General features: G+C 38.6%; 1 protein-coding gene across 3 annotated transcripts in view; it reads left to right on the top strand.

The window, feature by feature from the left end:
- ALG5 (ALG5 dolichyl-phosphate beta-glucosyltransferase) overlaps nucleotides 1-19,903 on the top strand; it is a 47,968-nt gene that overhangs the window by 885 nt on the left and 27,180 nt on the right. The window contains exons 2-6 of one of the 3 annotated variants that reach the window (XM_055317356.1): nucleotides 950-1,121; nucleotides 1,508-1,554; nucleotides 2,562-2,630; nucleotides 4,474-4,566; nucleotides 8,877-8,990. In XM_055317356.1, coding sequence (XP_055173331.1) covers nucleotides 950-1,121; nucleotides 1,508-1,554; nucleotides 2,562-2,630; nucleotides 4,474-4,566; nucleotides 8,877-8,990 — 495 coding nt within the window. The remainder of the gene's footprint in view (nucleotides 1-949; nucleotides 1,122-1,507; nucleotides 1,555-2,561; nucleotides 2,631-4,473; nucleotides 4,567-8,876; nucleotides 8,991-19,903) is intronic. The other 2 variants (XM_055317358.1, XM_055317359.1) reach the window with 2 other exon arrangements.

Raw genomic sequence — 19,903 nt, 5'->3', positions numbered from 1 at the left:
GTTCCAGCTTCCCTGACACCCACATTAGCCCCCCTGACAGCACTGCTGGGAAGGCCGTTCTTCCGCCTTGCCAGGTTTGCAAACTCACAGTTCAGAAATAACTTAATAGAGAAAAAGCAACGTGTCCTGACTTCTTCGGTGATTTGTGTCGGGGTAAGAAAGGAGTCCTCTCTCTCCCTTAGGGGCAGATGGAGATTTCAAGGTTTTTTCAGGTTTTTGGTGGGGGCAGAGTTTTGACAGAATCCTAAATTGACTCTGTTTATTTGATCTATCTGTTTTATAGGATTAAATGGGTGCATTTTGAGGGTGAACTGGAAGTATTTGATCCTACCAGCTTGTGATTATAAGAGCTACTATTTAGGGCACCTGGGTGGTTCAGCAGTTGAGCATCTGTCTTGGGCTCAGGTGGTGATCTCGGGGTCCTGGGATCGAGTCCCACATTGGGCTTCCCGCAGGGAGGCAGCTTCTCCCTCTGCTTATGTCTCTCTGCCTTTCTCTTTGTCTCTCATGAATAAATGAAAATAAAATAATTTTTTAAAAAGCTAACATTTATAGAGGACTTATAATTTGGGGGTATTGTATTCAATGTTTTATGTTGTGTGATCTTTAAAACAATGCTAAATGAATGTTGTCATCATTAGCCAGGGGTTGGAGATTCAGGGCATCTTAGAGTGGATTGCACTTCTCTGGTGACTATTCCCTATTAAATCTGGGATGACAGAGGCCTAGGGATGACAGGTGGGAAGACACAGCTCCTAAGGCATTAGTTCCTACCAATGGAAGAAGGACAATTATTAGTTCATAAGTAAGGGATTTGAATTTGGTGTCACCTCCAGACCATTCTTAATGGACTAAAAACTGAGAGTGAACATTTAACAACAACAACAAAAATCACATAAATGATGTAATCTTGCATAATATAGTTTCTTGTTAACATACCTACTTTTAGATTTCCTTTGTTGCATTTATAACTGCTACAAAAATGCCACATCTCCATCAACATGAAGAGGAGAAGTTCTTCTTAAATGCCAAAGGACAGAAGGAAACTTTGCCCAGCGTTTGGGACTCGCCTACCAAACAGCTCTCCGTTGTTGTGCCTTCATACAATGAAGAAAAACGGTGTAAGCCCAATTTCATTTTTGGGATATGGGGCCATTGGGAAGAAAAGGAAATTTAAAGTATGAACTTTACTATCTTTGTGAGAACATTAGTAGATGTGGGCTCTGATGAGTGCATAGTTGGTAGTTGTAGTTCATGAGAGCGGAAACAAATGCCAGCTATAAAGAATACGGTCAGCATCATGAAGTCATAGGACTGAAGTGTTCTAGAGAGACATTAAGCTAGTTGTGGACAGAAAACAGGCCTTCTAGTTGGGAAGGGCCACTGTAAGAGGTCCGAGAGGGCTCTGTTAGACTATTCAGACTTTTTCCATATGTAAACTGAGTGGGGGCTTGGCAAATCATTTTTGAAAACAATTTTTCAGACATGTATTTTTTTTTTCTTTAAGTGCCTGTAATGATGGATGAAGCTTTGGGCTATCTGGAAAAGAGACAGGTACCACATTTCTCTTTCAATATGATGTCCCTAGTTAAAACTAGACTAAATCACCAATTTAGAGATCCCAGGCTAGATCTGCTGTGAGAGGCAGTGCCAGCCATGCCCAAGCCGTCGAGGTCACCGGGCCTCCTGTGCTCAGCTTGTCCCCTTCCATCACGGGTTAGCATGCAAGCCCAGCACATGACACGCTACCTCCAGACGCACGCAGGTGGGTGAACCCAGAACAAACGGAAAGCAGAAATTTCTTATGTACCCTCCCAAACACTTTGTATGCTCTTGCCTGATGATATATTTAAAATTGAGTATGTCTGCAGACTGTATGGCAACACGATGCTGTTTTTACTTTAGTGACTTTTTAAAACATTTATTTGAAAAAGACTTAGAGTGAAATTGTTTTTCTTTATTATTCAGAGGAGTTCCACTCATTTATTTTCTCTACTTTCCCTGCATAAATAGAAGAAAAATAGTATGTGTCCTTGTTTTGTACCATCATCAGCTGCTGGAATCTTCTTGGAGAGTTTAAGGAAACAAAATGAGCTTTGTGGCTGGTCCTTTTTTTTTTTTTTTTGGTCTGGGGGTGTTTTTAAATGAGAAAACAGACTAAAACTCTAACTCATCCAAGATCATAAGGTTAGAAATAGTGTGACCAGGTTAGAATTGCACATTCTAACCTCATGGGCTTTTTTTCTCATACATATTTGTATCCTCTCTCATAAGTGCTCAGCACCACAAGCACCTGGCTACTCCACAGATTTGGTGTGGGTGGGCAGCCAAGGGGGGAGCAAGAGACTCCCAAAGGGTCGGTGTTTGCCCTCTCCTCCTGTCCCACCACTCTCCTCCTTTTAGTTGTTGGCCTTTTTATTTTATGTGGTTTGCATATTTATTTATATTCATGTTAATATGCATCACACTAAAACAATTGTTATTTAAACTCCTTACAATTTTATCAGAATTCTTGACGCCACTTATGCCAAATTGTGGTGTTTTATTTTTGCTTCTTGCAGAAGCAAGATCCTACGTTCACTTATGAGGTGATAGTAGTTGATGATGGCAGCAAAGACCAGACTTCAAAAGTAAGTAAACTTGCTTTTAGGATTGCTACTAGGTAGAAAAAAAAATAGAATAATTTGCAGTTGTTAAGTCTTACTTCCACTCATCAGAGAATGCTAAAGCTGTGTCAGCACCCTCTACTTTACAGCGTGAGTAGCCAAAACAGAAATTTCATCAATGGAAAGCTGGAAAATATACCTGCTGTTTCCTCACTCCTTAAGACCAGGGAAGCTTTGAAGATCACCAAGTCAGGAGAAAACATGCACAACAATTCACCATGGCCACTGGGAACCTTCTTTGCCTATCAATATTTGGTTCCTTTTTCCTAAACACAATTTTTTTTCCTTATGCTCCACCTTGCCTTACAGTTTCTAAAGTAATGTGCAAATATAGGATGCCTTCATATCTGGCACTGGGGATCAGATATGTTCTTTAGCATACTTCCATCCAGATTTACCTATGGAAGGTAACAAGTGTCTTAGAGTATCATCCTCTCACATTCTTGCGTCCTTAGTCCTATAGCTACTGAGCTGCTAGAAAAAAATAAAAGCTGGTCTGTCAGGAATGCAAACACCAGATGAGAATAATGTCACATTCCCTATAGAAATTAGGGTCCAAAGGAGAAAGTTATTGGGTGCCTGGCTGCCTCAGTCAGCAGAGCATGTGACTCTTGATCTTAGAGTGTGAGTTTAAGCCCCACATTGAGCATGGGGCCTACTTAAAAAAAGGGGGGGGGGAGTAGGACGCCTGGGTCGCTCAGTTGGTTAAGCATCCAGCTCTTGATCTCAGTTCAGGTCTTGATCTCAGGGTTGTGAGTTCAAGCCCCGTGTTGGGCTCCACACTGGGTGTGGAACCTACATAAAAATAAAATAAAATAAAAAATAAAGAGAGAAAGAGGGTGCTGTTGATGAAGAGAGATAATATAATATAGAAAAGCAATGTGGAAAAGCAAAGGGTATGGACCATAGTACAGTGGACTGATGACTGAGTGCTGAAGAGATGTACACAGCAAATACGTATCACTGTTTCATGGCTTTGAATATAAATCAAAAAGTACTGGCAGAGATGCCTGGGTGTCTCTGTGGGTTAAGCATCCGACTCGGTTTCAGCTCAGGTCATGATCTCAGGGTCGTGAGATGGAGACCCACATCAGTATATATACTCAATGGAAAGTCTGCTTCCTCTCTCCCTCTGCTCCTCCCCCCTGCTCACGCACTCTCTCTCAAATAATCTTTAACTGATTCTTTTTTTTTTTTTTTTTTTTAAGATTTTAGTGATTTATTTGACAGAGCACACAAGCAGGGACTGCAGCAGAGGGAGAGGGAAAAGCAGGCACCCCACTGAACCCTGGGATCATGACCTGAGCCAAAGGTAGACGCTTAGTGGACTGAGCCATGTAGGCATCCCCAAATAATCTTAAGTAATAATAATGATAATAATAATGGCAGTTGAGTGAAAAGATTTGGGGAAAATGGTCTAAGATATGAACAACTCTGGGGAATAAGATCAGTTGCTGACAAGTAAGCAGGTGGCAATCACAAGTGTGTATCTGTCAGCGCATGGATTTTATTTTCTCTAGCAACTCATTAGCTTAAATAAAAGAGTCAGAATAAGACAGAGCCACTGCCTAATCTGGTTGGGACCTCTACAGGGAAATGAATTGTGATTTCAACTTGGAGAGTCATTGTTGGTTCTTGGCACCAGGAATTCAACAACTCTGGACATTAAAGTGTACAGTAAGTATAATCTAGTTACAAGAAGAAGGCAACTGAAATAGCAATATTTAAGTCAAACTCAGAAACCCAGTTTATGTTACTGTCTTGGAATCCAAGTTAATATTATTCTGACTTTTATATAATTTGACAGGTAGCTTTTAAATATTGCCAGAAGTATGGAAGTGACAAGGTACGAGTGATAACACTGGTGAAGAATCGTGGGAAAGGCGGAGCTATTAGGATGGTAATGCATAATTTTGACATTTTTATCTAAAATATAAACATTTTGGGGGATCCCTGGGTGGCTCAGTGGTTTAGTGTCTGCCTTCAGCCCAGGGCGTGGTCCCGGAGTCCCGGGATTGAGTCCCGCATCTTCTCCCTCTGCCTGTCTCTCTCTCTCTCTCTCTCTCTCTCTTTCTCTCTCTCTGTGTGTGTGTCTTTCATGAATAAATAAATTTAAAAAAAAACCTTAAAATATGAACATTTTTTAATGACTTCTTTTGCAGACTATAGTACGTTTGTATTCTATAGCTGGCTAGTTGAATACTACCCTTTGAAGTTAGTGGTAAATTAGTTTTAATAAGAACTTCATACACTTATGTATATATAACATCAAATCTTAAAAACTATACCATATTTATAACATACTGGGTAATTCAGGAGAATAGGCTTATCTAAATCAAAGTTTAAAATGTTACCATGTTCCTTTGTGTGTCTTTGATATAGTCATTGGATAATAAGGTTAAATGATTTTTTTGGCAGTTTATAAAATCTGATGTGGGTCTATCCTGATGAAATTTGTGGTCTACTAGAAAAAATGATTGTACTTATAAAAAGTACATATGAAGTGCTATAGAAATTCTAAAAGGAATAGATTACTTTCAGAGTCAAGATATTTGGAAGAAAAACCACAAATCAAGATAGTTAATGTGAAAGAAAATGCAGAGTGCCTTAAATGATTTAGAGGTTTATTTTATGCCCTCCACCCCCGCCCCCGCCCTACCCCCAATTGAAGAAAGTCTAAGTATTGGCAGCGCAGGCCTTGTTCAGCAATTCCATGGTGTTACCAGAAACCCTGCTGCCTAACTTTGCACTCCTTCTTCCTCATGCATACAGGATGACTCCTGGAGTGTCCGCATTCCAGACAGGAAGGAGCAGGACAGAGGCAGAAGATCTATGCTGGCTGATTTGGCCCCTTTTAGAGAGCTTTCCTAGAAGCTCTACCCAATGACTTAATTCTCATTGGCCAGAATAATGTCACAAGGCCACCCCTATTTCCAAGGGTGGCCGAGAAATGTTTCTTCTAACATTTCCATTCCTGACCTAATCAGAGATCCATTAATAAAAAAGAAGGAAAGAATAGATATTGAGTAAGTAACTAGCAGTCTCAGGCCTGTGTTAGGAGACTTAACAGAGTAGAAATCACTGAAGTCAAGCCTCCCACAGTGATGAACACTGGCTTCCACTTGGTTATTCCACTCAGTTGGTTATTTTGAGTCAATTAACCACTTCAGCATAATTATCACATTTAATCCATCCTTATGTTGTCTCGTGAGTTAGGTCCTATTATTTCAATTACTGGATGAGGGAAGTGATGTTTAGGTAGGTAAAGTAACTTACCCAAGGTCACATAGTTACTAATAACAGGTAGAATGAAGATTTAGATTAGGTTAGTATCTTGAAATCCATGCTCTTAAACGAATCTTGCTGATAGTATGCGGGAAAAGTTGAGAGAAGAGCATGCCAAAGTAAGAAAAGACAGAAGTCAGAACTCTTAGAGTATGTATCGGGAGCAGTGAGTTTGCTCTGACTGGAGCATAGGATATGCAAAAAGGAGAAAAAGAAAATAGATACAGTACCATGATGGCCTTTGAATCCATCCATTCACTTAATTATTCAGCCTAATATTAGTGTCTACAACTTTATTAGAGGTACTTAAATGAAGAATAACCAGAGCACCTAGGTGGCTTAGCCAGTTGAGTGTCCAACTCTTGGTTTTGGCTCAGGTCGTGATCTCATGGGTCTTGAATTGAGACCCACATTAAGCCCCACATGGGGCTCAGCAGGGAGTTGGCTTGAAGATTGCTTTCTCTGCCCCTATCCCCACTTGCATGTGCATATTCTTTCTCTCTTTCTCTATCTCTCTCACAAATAAATAAATGAAAGACAGATAACCATCCTATCCTTAAGGATATCATAGTTTAGTAGTGTTGTAAACGTAGTAATAGAAGTATATGCAGAATATTGGCACCACCTTCCGTCTGGGAGGAGCAGCAGCAGAGACTTCCCATAAGAGGTAAATTCTCCACTGGATCTTCAAGGAAGACTAGGAATTACCCAGGCAAAAGTTGGGGTAGGGAGCTTGCAGAGGAGGGACATGACCAAAGATAGGAAAGAAAGTATCACAATGAGGAACTGTTAGTGGTACATGTGGTTGGCTTTATAGGGAAAAGGTCAGAGGGTTAGATGGGTTCAGATCCTGAACTTTTAGGTTAGGAACTTTCAGACTTTTGACAGAGTGACAGCAGCCAGTGCAGTAGTATAAGCAAGGTACAGTAAATTATTATTTGGATCATGATGGTGACACAGCAGAAGAGGAGAGGACAAATGTGGAGGGGAAGTGGATTAAAAATGAGATAGAATTGTATCAGGTGCTCAGGGAGAGGAATAATTTATGGCCTTGGGTGACTGAGAGGAGGAGGATGTCATTTATAGAAGGAATGAAACACTGCAGAAGGAGCTGGTTTAAAAGACAGTATCTTTGGGGAGCCTGGGTGGCTCAGGTCGTGATCCCAGGATCCTGGGATCCAGCTCCATGTCAGGCTCCCTGCTCTGTGGTGAGCCTGCTTCTCCCTGTCCTTCTGCCTGCCACTTCCCCTGCTTGTGCACTCTCTCTCTGTGTCAAATAAATAAATAAAATCTTAAATAAAAGACAGTATCTTTAATTGAGGTTGAGCCATATTAAGTTTGAGATACCAACTAGTTGTATCCAGAGTAGCCTGGTAGTGAGTGTGAGTGAATAATCCACGTGCATCAGATGATAGTTGAACCATTAGGTTGGCAAGGAAAAAGGTAGAGAGAAAAAAGACAGCCAGAAACCAAGCTTTGGGCAAATGAAGCACATAAGGAAGAACAGTCCAAGCAGTGAGAGAGGATAGGGTGTGATTGAATGGATAAAGATGGGAGGCATTAACATAGACTGTTTTCAACAAGTTTGGCAGTGAAGTGAAGGCCATCATTGGTAGAATGGAGAGCAGTCATTAAAGACCCTCCTTTAAAAATAATAATAAAGTGGCTTAAGTAAGATCAAAAGCGAAAGGCATTTTTCCATAATGCTCAATAATTAACCTCCAACTCACCCTCAACATGTATCACTGAAATAATCCTTTGGTTTTTAGGGTTGGGTAGTTTTGTTTTTTGTGTTTTTGGCTTTTTGTCTAGATGTTAAATAAAACATTTTTATTCTGCCTTTTTTACCTGCATTCTAATTGATATGATTAAAAAAATTACAGAAACTAATTAGTGGGTTTATCCCTTAGAATAAACGATTAAAGTTTTGTCTACATTTGTATATATCTTATCTATATTCATACTGTTAAGTGACATCACGAACTGTATTCTTTATCAAACCATACATATGTTTATACTTAAGAAACAATGAATTCACTCAAATGGACCATGAATTAAGAGTTGATATATAATTTATTACCATGTAAAATACACACTCATAGAGCCCGATTTTGCACAAAAGACCAGGGAAAAAGTCAGTTCAATATTGAGAGGTGTAATTTTGCTAAGTATCAGATTCCTCAAATAACATAAAATAGTATTTGGATATATCCACATTTCCCAAATTTTAGTGACATTCCATATTTCCTTATTTAGTAATTATTTTAAACTACTTTAGATTCCAGGGATGCCTGAGTAGCTTAGTCTGTTAAATGTCTGCCTTTGGCTCAAGTCATGATCTCAGGGTCCTGGGATCGAGCCCCACATTGGGCTCCCTGCTCAGCACAGAATCTGCTTCTCCCTCTGCCCCTTCCCCCTGCTCATGCTCGCTCGCTTGCTCTCTCAAATAAATAAATAAAATCTTAAAAAAAACTAATTTCCATATAAACAAATACTAAAGATCTATCATCTTAGGATGTGTTTCACAGCAAATTTGTATATGTTTGTGCAACCCAGCCATAAATATGTTCTTCAGATGCTGCCCTAAAATAGATACATAGACAATACATACATAATATATATTTTATGGTTTTTGTTCTTATTGATATAGGATATCTTTTATTTGTCCAAATCTATTTTCTTAGCATATTTTACAAAGTATTAGTGGTATTATCTCACAGTTTTTAAAATCATTAAATAGGCATTAGATGCATTTGGAAGAATCTTATCAATATAATGGGTTTCCAGGGAACTTTGATCTCCTTAGGCCATTTCACACCTAATATTAGGTATTAGACTGTCTAACATTAGCTATTTTAAGTAAAGCAAAACAAATTTAACCTTAATTTTAAGCGACTTTCTTTTAATTGAAATGTTTAAATACAGGGTATATTCAGTTCTCGAGGAGAAAAGATCCTTATGGCAGATGCTGATGGAGCCACACAGTTTCCAGATATTGAGAAATTAGAAAAGGGACTGAATGATCTACAGCCTTGGCCTGTGAGTATAAGATATAGATTAAATGATCTTCAATCAAGAAAACAGGTAGTCTTAACATGAAAATGGGATTTACATACAAGTTTAAAAAATTGGTGCTTTTTTGGTGTGAAATTCCTGTACAGAAATTCCTCCACAGAAAAGCTAATCATTTTATTATAAACACTTACTGATGATCTGAGATTTACTTGACAATTATTTATTTAACATTCTAGCTAGCCATCTCTCTCAATTTTCAGTCACTTCTACCAGAGTTTTAATGTTTATTATATATATTCAGCTTAGGCTTTTATTTAAAAGCATAGACCGGACCTCCCAAGTAAAGATGTGAAATGAAACTGGATCACACTATGCTTGTTTTTGATGAAACGAACCCAAGCACCAACCACTCAGAAAAGATTATATGCAACTTCATGCAATAATTTCAGAAAATGGAGATTGACTTTGACTCAGCATAATGCATTTGAGATTCATCCATACTGCTGTCTTTGTATGAGAGTATGACGTTTGTTTATCCATTCAATGTTGAAGGGCATTCGGGTTATTTCCAGGATTGAACAATTAGGCATAAAGTCTATATCAACATTTTTCTTTAAAAAAAATTTTTTTTTTTTTTTTTTTGCTTAAAAAAGTGGAAGTTGAGGAAAGAAAAATCCTGGTGCCGTTTCCACTTTTTTTTTTTTTTAAGATTATTTATTTATTCATGAGAGACACACAGAGAGAGAGAGAGAGGCAGAGATACAGGCAGAGGGAGAAACAGGCTCCATGCAGGGAGCCTGATGTGGGACTTGATCCTGGGTCTCCAGGATCAGGATCAGGCCCTGAGCTGAAGGCGGCGCCAAACCGCTGAGCCTCCTGGACTGCCTGCCATTTCCACTTTTTAAAGCCCATTTAGAATAGACAAATTTACCAGATTCTGAGCTTTTTACCAAATAATTCCAACCTGGAGAGAATCAGACTGAGAGAATGAGTAAGCACCATTGGAGAACATTAAATATTACACCTACCTATCATCACATAGTATTTCAGAATTTCAACAGAAGCAAGAAAAATTGCTAGAGCTTGCTATTTTCAGGGTTTCAGGCTGAGTTTAGGGCACAGATCCATGTTGATTAAATCTATTCTCAGTGACATGTATCCTTGTATAGGACATGACAAAATCTCACAACAGCAAGGAACCCAAATACCCCAACAAAGCTTTATTGAACTTTAGATGTGGTCCCTCCCTCCCCCAGGTATAATATTCAGGCCTTGAGTCTCTAGTTCAGAGAGGACAAACAGGGTCTACAAAAGGTAAAAGTTCAAGTTACCCCTGCTATCCAAAAGTAGAACATTCTCATTCCTAAACCAAATGGCATAAAGCAAAGAAGCAATTGCCATCAATTTACATGGCAAGTTCTTTGAGTGTTCCTAGACCCAAAAAATAACCTCTCTCAGGCTTTTCTGACACCTTAAGACACATCTTGCTAACAGATACACAAAGTAAATCAAGATAAAGCAGACATGGGCAGCCCGGGTGGCCCAGCCGTTTGGCGCCGCCTTCGGCCTGGGGTGTGATCCTGGAGACGCGGGATAGAGTCCCACGTTGGGCTCCCTGCATGGAACCTGCTTCTCCCTCGCCTGTGTCTCTGCCTCTGCCTCTCTCTCTCTCTCTCTCTGTCTGTCTCTCATGAATGAATGAATGAATGAAGAAATAAATAAATAAATAAATAAATAAATAAATCTATCTTAAAAAAAAAAAAGATAAAGTAGACATGCTTACAGACACCATTCAAAGCAGTGGCAGCTTGCCGCTGAAATGCTGAGTGTAGTTCTGGGAAGGGAGCTTACCAGGGTGGCTCTCTGCTCAGTGCACTGCCTAACAGTTTGCCACAAAGCAAATGTGGAACACTATTTGTGCTTTCTGGTGTTTGTTTTTGTAAAAGCGAAAATCCTCTTTATGTCTCTTTCATTTAGCAAGAGCAGGTACTAATGTTGGTCTTTTGTAAAAGCTGTGTGGCCTAACGTGAATTTTTGAAGACTAGGGGATACCTGTATATCAAGGAGAATTCCTTCTGCTGTACAAGAGCCACCTGTGTTAGTCACAACAAAACACTGACATGTTACCGTAGAAAAAGAACTGAAGTTTCATACAAAAGAAAGACTCCAAATGAAACCCAATATAATCCAAGAAACAGTATAAAATTGTATGAAAGTATTTTTGCTGAAGAAATAATGAAGATAATTCAACACAGGCATTTAAAGGAGGGATGACAGAACAACAGAATGGTATTAAAAGAGAAATTACAGAAGCCAAGAAACAAATTGAAGGCCAACATAAGGTCAATGAATAGGACTATCCATGAATGAAATAGTTATTCATGAATAATTTAGAACTAATTATTGTTAGATTTGTTAAAATAATACCTGTTTATTATAGCAAAAACTGAGCAATAAAAAAAGCAAAACACCCAAAAGCAGAAAATTTAATAATTAAAAAACCTCACCTCCTTCCTAGAAATAATCATATATTTATTTAATTTCATGGCTTTTTACAAGTGTTCCCTTTCTCTTTCTACCACCACCCACCTCTCTTTTCTGTCTAGCAGTTTTTCTTTAAAGACACTAAATGGGGCACCTGGGTGGCTCATTCAGTTCAACATCTGCCTTTGGCTCAGGTTATGATCCCAGGGTCTTGGGATTAAGCCCCACATCTGGCTCCCTGCTCAATGGAGAGCCTACTTCTCCCTCGGCCCCACACCCTTGCGCGCATGCACGCACTCTCCCTCTTCATTCCCTCTCAAATAAATAAAATCTTTTTTTTTAAAAAAAAAGACACTAAATGAATTAACTAATATAATTCTTAAAAGAATTCTCTCTGAAAATATCCCTTTTACCCGTGCTCTTCAAAGCAGCGACTACCGGGGCACCTTGGTGGTTTAGTGGGTTAAGCATCTACCTTCAGCTCAGGTCATGATCCCAGGGTCATGGGATTGAGCTCTGTGTCAGGTTCCCTGCTCATCGGGAAGTCTACTTCTCCTTCTCGCTCTTGCTCTCTCTCTCAAATAAATACTCTTAAAAAAAAAAAAAGTAGCTACCTGCCACATATGGCTATTTAAATTTAAATTAATCAAAATTAAATAAAATTTTAGTTCCTTACTAACTTTTAAATATTCTCTCTGGCCACATTTCAAATGCCTGTGGCTAGTAGCTGTCTTATTGGCTAACACAGATATAAAGCATTTGCATCACCACAAAGTTATGTTGGAGATTACTACTTTATATTATATAATATGAAGTTATTATTGGATATGTTACATATTCACTCTTACTAAAAAAATATTTCTTCTTCCACCTCTTAGTGAATCATGATATGCTAAAAGAAAATCTAACTAGTACAATTGTTGGGCTTGATATTCTAGTTCTTCCCAGAGAACCCACAAAGATTATCAATATTTCTTCTGCATTATGCCTCTGGCTTAGGGGAGCCATGAGTAGGAGGAGGGTGGAAGATGTCAGATTGTTTGCAGCTGACTTTATGTCAAGGGCAAAGAAAAATTAAATGATGTAGCCAAAGTTATAGGGTAAACCAAACAATAAACAGGAGAAAAATCTGAACTTTCTTGTGAATCTAATTTCCTTTATACAACTCTGTAAGGGAAAGAAGTTCTGATGCCATCTTTTTTCCTTATCATAATCTAATTTACTGCCTTTTACTGTAAATGTTGAGTTATAAAGAACTAAAGCATTTGATTATGATTAAACATTAATTTACAGCCTTGGTCTACAGCACCTTAAGGTATGCCTAATTATTTAAGAGTATCATGACTCATTTGAATGAATTTGAACTCAGTTTGTTGAGAATTTTTATATGCATCATATAACTCTTTGAAGGAGGTGGGAAGGATGCACATAAGTGATAGTTAAAGTTACAAAATCCATTGTGGATCAACTCAGTAATAATTATTTTTGAATTGGGACCACTGTCTACTCATCATCCTTAGAAAGCCTTAAATAGCCAGTTATTGCTCTCAGAAGACTTGCACTACGAAGCTAACATTGACAGAGGAAATAGAAGAAATCTTCTTAATTATCTAATTCAGATAGTGGCAAACTTTTTCTGTAAAGGGCCACAGAGTAAAGATTTTCAGTTTTAAAGCCATATAGTCTCTGTTGCAACTACTCAAACTGGTTGTAGCACAAAAGCAGACATAGATTATACATAACTGAATGACCATGCCTATGTTCCAATAAAAATTTATTCACAAAACCAAGCAGCAGGCCAGATTTGGGCCATGGGCTATAGATTACAGACCTTTGGTCAAATTCAATCATTTATCCAGTACTGGAAACTTTTTATAACTACCCAGTGATCTTTCAGTCTCTGCTTGCATAGCTGTAGTAGAACCCAAACAGCCCATCCATCTCAGTAACAAAGTTCCTCTTTACGGTAAATGCAAAAATGCCTCCTTTTAATCACTCCCTTTTAATCACTCCAGAATCCCTTTGGTTGGTTCTGTTTTTTAGAGCTGTACTTTTTTTGTAACGGCCCTTTAGGCAGTTAAAGCTGCTTTCCGTGTGTCTTTATTTTAGGCTGTCAATAGTTCTTTCAGCTTATAAAGCAGCGTATTTCTTTTTCTTATCCTGATCATTTTTCCCTAAAGATGCTTCAGTTAGTGTGGATCTGGTTAGCACATTTACATAGCTACCACATATGACCAACTCTTTTGGATGCATTGCCATTGCACCTTGTCTCCTCAGTCCTCCAGCTGGCACAAACACATCCTCAAACTATGTATCTTTTGCCTTGGTTTATTTAGGAATGGAAGTGTGACTGTATTAAACGTTACCATGGTCGATTTCCATTTCTCAAGGTGTAGGAGTCTTTTTCTATCTTTTATGCAATTGCCATTCCATTCTCAATTCATTTAAGTCACAAATTTGATAAGCATGGCTTATATATATTTCCTTAAGACCTAATAAAAGTTGACTAGAACCATTCTGAAAATAGTGAAACAAGAACGTGGGTTTCTAGTAGTCAAGTTCTGTAATGACTACATGAATAACTCACTAGATGGCAGTAGTTAACTTTAACTTAAATATCTTTTACAGTAGTGTGTTGACTCTCCAGAAAGTTTGTAATGGTTTCTCATGTTTTCTCAGCTGACTTTATTTTTAAATGCAGCAAAAAGAAATTTACTCCTACTTTGTGCCTTTATTTTCACTTAGAGTTCTGGTCAGATTATTCTTATCAAATTTAGAAAAGTTTGCAATTTCTTCTCTGAAGACCTTTTAAGGTTTTAAACTAAACATATGTAATTTAAGTAGAGATTATGACACACAAATAAAATAGGGATTTGTGTTTAGTTCTGAATATTGTTATCTGTGTCATCTTTTTTCTTTAAGTGGAAAACTTTTCTCCCAGCTTCCCAATTTCTTAACCAATACTATGCTACCTCTTTTAATAAAATATGCTGAGTTTTACAGTAATTTTTCTAAGCAAAATATATGATGATCACTTGTTTAGTGGCTTAACTATTCAAATCGAATTAAAATTCCCTAAACAGCAAAATAGCTGACAAGAAGTCTGCACTCCATAATTCCTCTGGCTGTGACTGGGATCTTGAATTCTCACTTAGACATAGTTCAGTAAACTTAGTTTTTAGGTTTTGAAGGCCACACGTGATGAAAAGTAACATATATGGAGCAAAATTGCATTGAGAAAAACTATAGGAAATAAATATTAACCACCCCACCTTCAACACACATACCCCTGAGCCTACAGTGATTGCTAGCTGACATCCCTGAATGTTCCTTTGTCTTCAGTATAGTAACCCTGGGCCAAGTGTGGTTTTGGTATGCCAAACTTCATACACATAGGAGTGGTTTATTTTTTCCATAAATGAGAATGTGACAATTGCTGTTTCCCCTTTTCTTGTGGACCATGGGCAGGTCTAAGAGCCAGGTATATTTGTGTCACCTTCTCAGATGGCCAAAAAAAGATCCCTTGACTTTCCAAATCTTTTGTTTTATAGACCTGGCAGTTACAGAAGCATTTTGCTGAGATCTCTATGAAAATCAAGGCAGAATACACAAATTAAGAAGACAGTCTTGAGGGGATCCCTGGGTGGCGCAGCGGTTTGGCGCCTGCCTTTGGCCCAGGGCGCAATCCTGGAGACCCGGGATCGAATCCCACGTCGGGCTCCCGGTGCATGGAGCCTGCTTCTCCCTCTGCCTGTGTCTCTGCCTCTCTCTCTCTCTCTCTCTCTCTCTCTCTCTGACTATCATAAATTAAAAAAAAATTAAAAAAAAAAAAGATAGTCTTGAAAATGTAAAAAGAGGTAGATGATACTCAATGAAACTTTCAGGACAGTCTCTCACAGCAGATTATGAAGTGTGTTTCCCAGATCTTTGAACAACACGAGCTGCCTACCAAGCATGTGTATAAAGCCAACAAACCTGGTTTGAAAGTGGATATTTCTTAAGAACAGGGAAAGCAAACTTGTCTGAAGGGCCAGAGAGAGTAAATATTTTAGGCTCTGTGGACCACATATGGTCTCTCCCTTTTTTATTTAAAGGCAGCAGGCAGGCTTTGGCCTACAGGCCATCATTTACAACCTTGTTATAGAAGATTGAAACCTTGATATGACCATGAAAATGTTCATAAATTTAATGTCCTCATAATTGTGAAGAGAAAACTCTTAATTTTAAAAGGGCAGGGATCAACATCTGGGCGGCTCAGTCATTTGACTGTCAAACTTGATTTTGTCTCTAGTTGTGATCTCAGGGTCATGAGATCCAGCCTCTCATCAGTCTCCCTACTCAGGTGGGGAGGTCCACTTGAGGATTTTTTCCTTCTCCCTTTGCCCCTCCCTCCTGCCCATGCACATACATGCATACAGGCTCTCTCTCTCACACATGCTCTCTCTCTTAAATAAATCATTAAAAAATAAAAATAAAAGGCAGGGAAATAATAAGGCATCTTTTATCAAATAAAAGGAAGAAAAAGTAAATGTTGCCAAATTTATCTGTTGAGTCTGTAGATTCATACAAATTTTTATAGAACAAGTTGAAAATAAGAAAAGGTTTAATTCACATCTGTTGATCTAATAATACATCCCTTAACCTAGCTTTGAGAAATTTTTCTTAAGGAAATAATTAGGAATGTGTATAAAAATAAATTTTCTTTTAATTTTTTTTTAAAGATTTTATTTATTCATGAGACAGAGGAGCAGAAACACAGGTTGAGGAAAAAGCAGGCTCCCTATGAGGAGCCTGATGCAGGACTCCATTCTGGGACTCCAGGACTACGCCATGCGTCCAAGGCAGATGCTCAATCACTGAACCACCCAGGCGTGTCCATTTTCAAGGATTTTTTGCTTCTTTCTTTTTTTTTACTAGCAATGTTTTTTAGTAAAAGGAAAAAATTAGAAATCATTTGAAATTTTAAATACTCATTTACAAAGTTTAAATTCATTATTATATAAAATGCTATTTGTTAAATATAATTAAGTGAAAAAATAATTTTTTGGTGCTGCGTTTTATTTTTTTTTATAAATTTATTTTTTATTGGTGTTCAATTTGCCAACATATAGAATAACACCCAGTGCTCATACCATCAAGTGTCCCCCCTCAGTGCCCATCACCCAGTCACCCCCAGCCCCGATCACCTCCCCTTCCACTACCCCTAGTTCGTTTCCCAGAGTTATGAGTCTCTTCTGTTCTGTCTCCCTTTCTGATATTTGCCACTCATTTTTTCTCCTTTCCCCTTTAGTCCCTTTCACTATTTTTTATATTCCCCAAATGAATGAGACCATATAATGTTTGTCCTTTTCCGATTGACTTATTTCACTCAGCATAATACCCTCCAGTTCCATCCACATCGAAGCAAATGGTGGGTATTTGTCGTTTCTAATGGCTGAGTAATATTCCATTGTATACATAAACCACATCTTCTTTATCCATTCATCTTTCGATGGACACCGAGGCTCCTTCCACAGTTTGGCTATTGTGGACTTTGCTGCTAGAAACATCGGGGTGCAGGTGTCCCGGCGTTTCATTGCATCTGTATCTTTGGGGTAAATCCCCAGTAGTGCAATTGCTGGGTCGTAGGGCAGATCTATTTTTAACACTTTGAGGAACCTCCACACAGTTTTCCAGAGTGGCTGCACCAGTTCACATTCCCACCAACAGTGTAAGAGGGTTCCCTTTTCTCCGCATCCTCTCCAACAATTTTGGTTTCCTGCCTTGTTAATTTTCACCATTCTCACTGGTGTGAGGTGGGATCTCATGGTGGTTTTGATTTGTATTTCCCTGATGGCAAGTGATGCAGAGCATTTTCTCATGTGTATGTTGGCCATGTCTATGTCTTCCTCTGTGAGATTTCTCTTCATGTCTTTTGCCCATTTCATGATTGGATTGTTTGTTTCTTTGGTGTTGAGTTTAATAAGTTCTTTATAGATCTTGGAAACTAGCCCTTTATCTGATACATCATTTGCAAATATCATGAATGAGAAAGGAGAGATCACTACCAACACCAAGGAAATACAAACGATTTTAAAAACATATTATGAGCAGCTATACGCCAATAAATTAGGCAATCTAGAAGAAATGGATGCATTTCTGGAAAACCACAAACTACCAAAACTGGAACTGGAAGAAATAGAAAACCTGAACAGGCCAATAACCAGGGAGGAAATTGAAGCAGTCATCAAAAACCTCCCAAGACACAAAAGTCCAGGGCCAGATGGCTTCCCTGGGGAATTCCATCATGCGTTTAAAGAAGAAACCATACGTATTCTACTAAAGCTGTTCGGAAAGATAGAAAGAGATGGAATACTTCCAAACCCATTCTATGAGGCCAGCATCACCTTAATTCCAAAACCAGACAAAAACCCCACCAAAAAGGAGAATTATAGACCAATATCCCTGATGAACATGGATGCAAAAATTCTCAACAAGATACTAGGATCCAACAATACATTAAGAAGATTATTCACCATGACCAGGTAGGATTTATCCCCTGGATGCAAGGCTGGTTCAACATTCGTAAAACAATCAGTGTGATTCATCACATCAGCAAGAGAAAAAACAAGAACCATATGATCCTCTCAATAGATGCAGAGAAAGCATTTGACAAAATACAGCATCCATTCCTCATCAAAACTCTTCAGAGTGTAGGGATAGAGGGAACTTTCCTCGACATCTTAAAAGCCATCTACGAAAAGCCCACAGCAAATATCATTCTCAATGGGGAAGCACTGGGAGCCTTTCCCCTAAGATCAGTAACAAGACAGGGATGTCCACTCTCACCACTGCTATTCAACATAGTATTGGAAGTCCTAGCCTCAGCAATCAGACAACAAAAAGAAATAAAAGGCATTCAAATTGGCAAAGAAGAAGTCAAACTCTCCCTCTTTGCCGATGACATGATACTCTATATAGAAAACCCAAAAGACTCCACCCCAAGATTGCTAGAACTCATACAGCAGTTTGGCAGTGTGGCAGGATACAAAATCAAGGCCCAGAAGTCAGTGGCATTTCTATACACTAAAAATGAGACCAAAAAAAGAGAAATTAAGGAGTCAATTCCATTTACAATTGCACCCAAAAGCATAAGATACCTAGGAATAAACCTAACCAAAGAGGTAAAGGATCTATACCCTAAAAACTATAGAACACTTCTGAAAGAAATTGAGGAAGACACAAAGAGATGGAAAACTATTCCATGCTCGTGGATTGGAAAAATTAATATTGTGAAAATGTCAGTGTTACCCAGGGCAATTTACACGTTTAATGCAATCCCTATCAAAATACCATGGACTTTCTTCAGAGAGTTGGAACAAATTATTTTAAGATTTGTGTGGAATCAGAAAAGATCCCGAATAGCCAGGGAAATTTTAAAAAAGAAAACCATAGCTGGGGGCATCACAATGCCAGATTTCAGGTTGTACTACAAAGCTGTGGTCATCAAGACGATGTAGTACTGGCACAAAAACAGACACATAGATCAGTGGAACAGAATAAAGAATCCAGAAGTGGACCCTCAACTCTATGGTCAACTAATATTTGACAAAGCAGGAAAGACTATCCACTGGAAAAAAGACAGTCTCTTCAATAAATGGTGCTGGGAAAATTGGACATCCACATGCAGAAGAATGAAATTAGACCACTCTTCTTGCACCATACACAAAGATAAACTCAAAATGGAAATGGATGAAAGATCTAAATGTGAGACAAGATTCCATCAAAATCCTAGAGGAGAACACAGTCAACACCCTTTTTGAACTTGGCCACAGTAACTTCTTGCAAGAAAAAATAAATTTTAAACATCTGGATATATACAAATAGCTAGAGCTGTATCTAGTTATCTGTGTATGAAATAATAACATCAGTTGTCTCTGGATTGTGGGACTGTGAACATCTTTTCAAATTTTGGTTTTTCTTTGTTTCTTAAGTTATCTCTGCATCCGGGACACCTGGGTGGCTCAGCAGTTGGGCGCCTGCCTTGGGCTCAGGTTGTGATTCCGGGATCCAGGATCAAGTCCCACTCAGGCTCCCTGCGAGGAGCCTGCTTCTCCCTCTGCCTTTGTCTCTGTCTCTGTCTCGCTCTCTCTCTGTCTCTCATGAATAAATAAATCTTTTTTTAAAAAAAGTTATCTCTGTACCCAGCATGGGGCTCAAACTCATGAGACTAAGATCAGGAATTGCATGCTCTTCCAACTGAGCCAGCCAGGCATGCCTTGTTTGTTTTTAACTATGAATATTTATTGCTTTTGAAGAAAAAAATGGGGATAAGATTTTTTTTAAGTCAAAACAATTTTTTAATAAAACTTTTTAATTCACTACTTCAGGGGATCCCTGGGTAGGTCAGTGGTTTAGCGCCTGCTTTTGGCCCAAGGCATGATCCTGGAGTCCCAGGATGGAGTCCCACATCA

This window comes from Nyctereutes procyonoides, unplaced genomic scaffold (assembly GCF_905146905.1).
Source record: "Nyctereutes procyonoides isolate TBG_1078 unplaced genomic scaffold, NYPRO_anot_genome, whole genome shotgun sequence".
Taxonomy (NCBI): Eukaryota; Metazoa; Chordata; class Mammalia; order Carnivora; family Canidae; genus Nyctereutes; species Nyctereutes procyonoides.
Note: the sequence above shows the minus strand (reverse complement) of the source record. Positions and strands in the feature narration are given on the sequence as shown.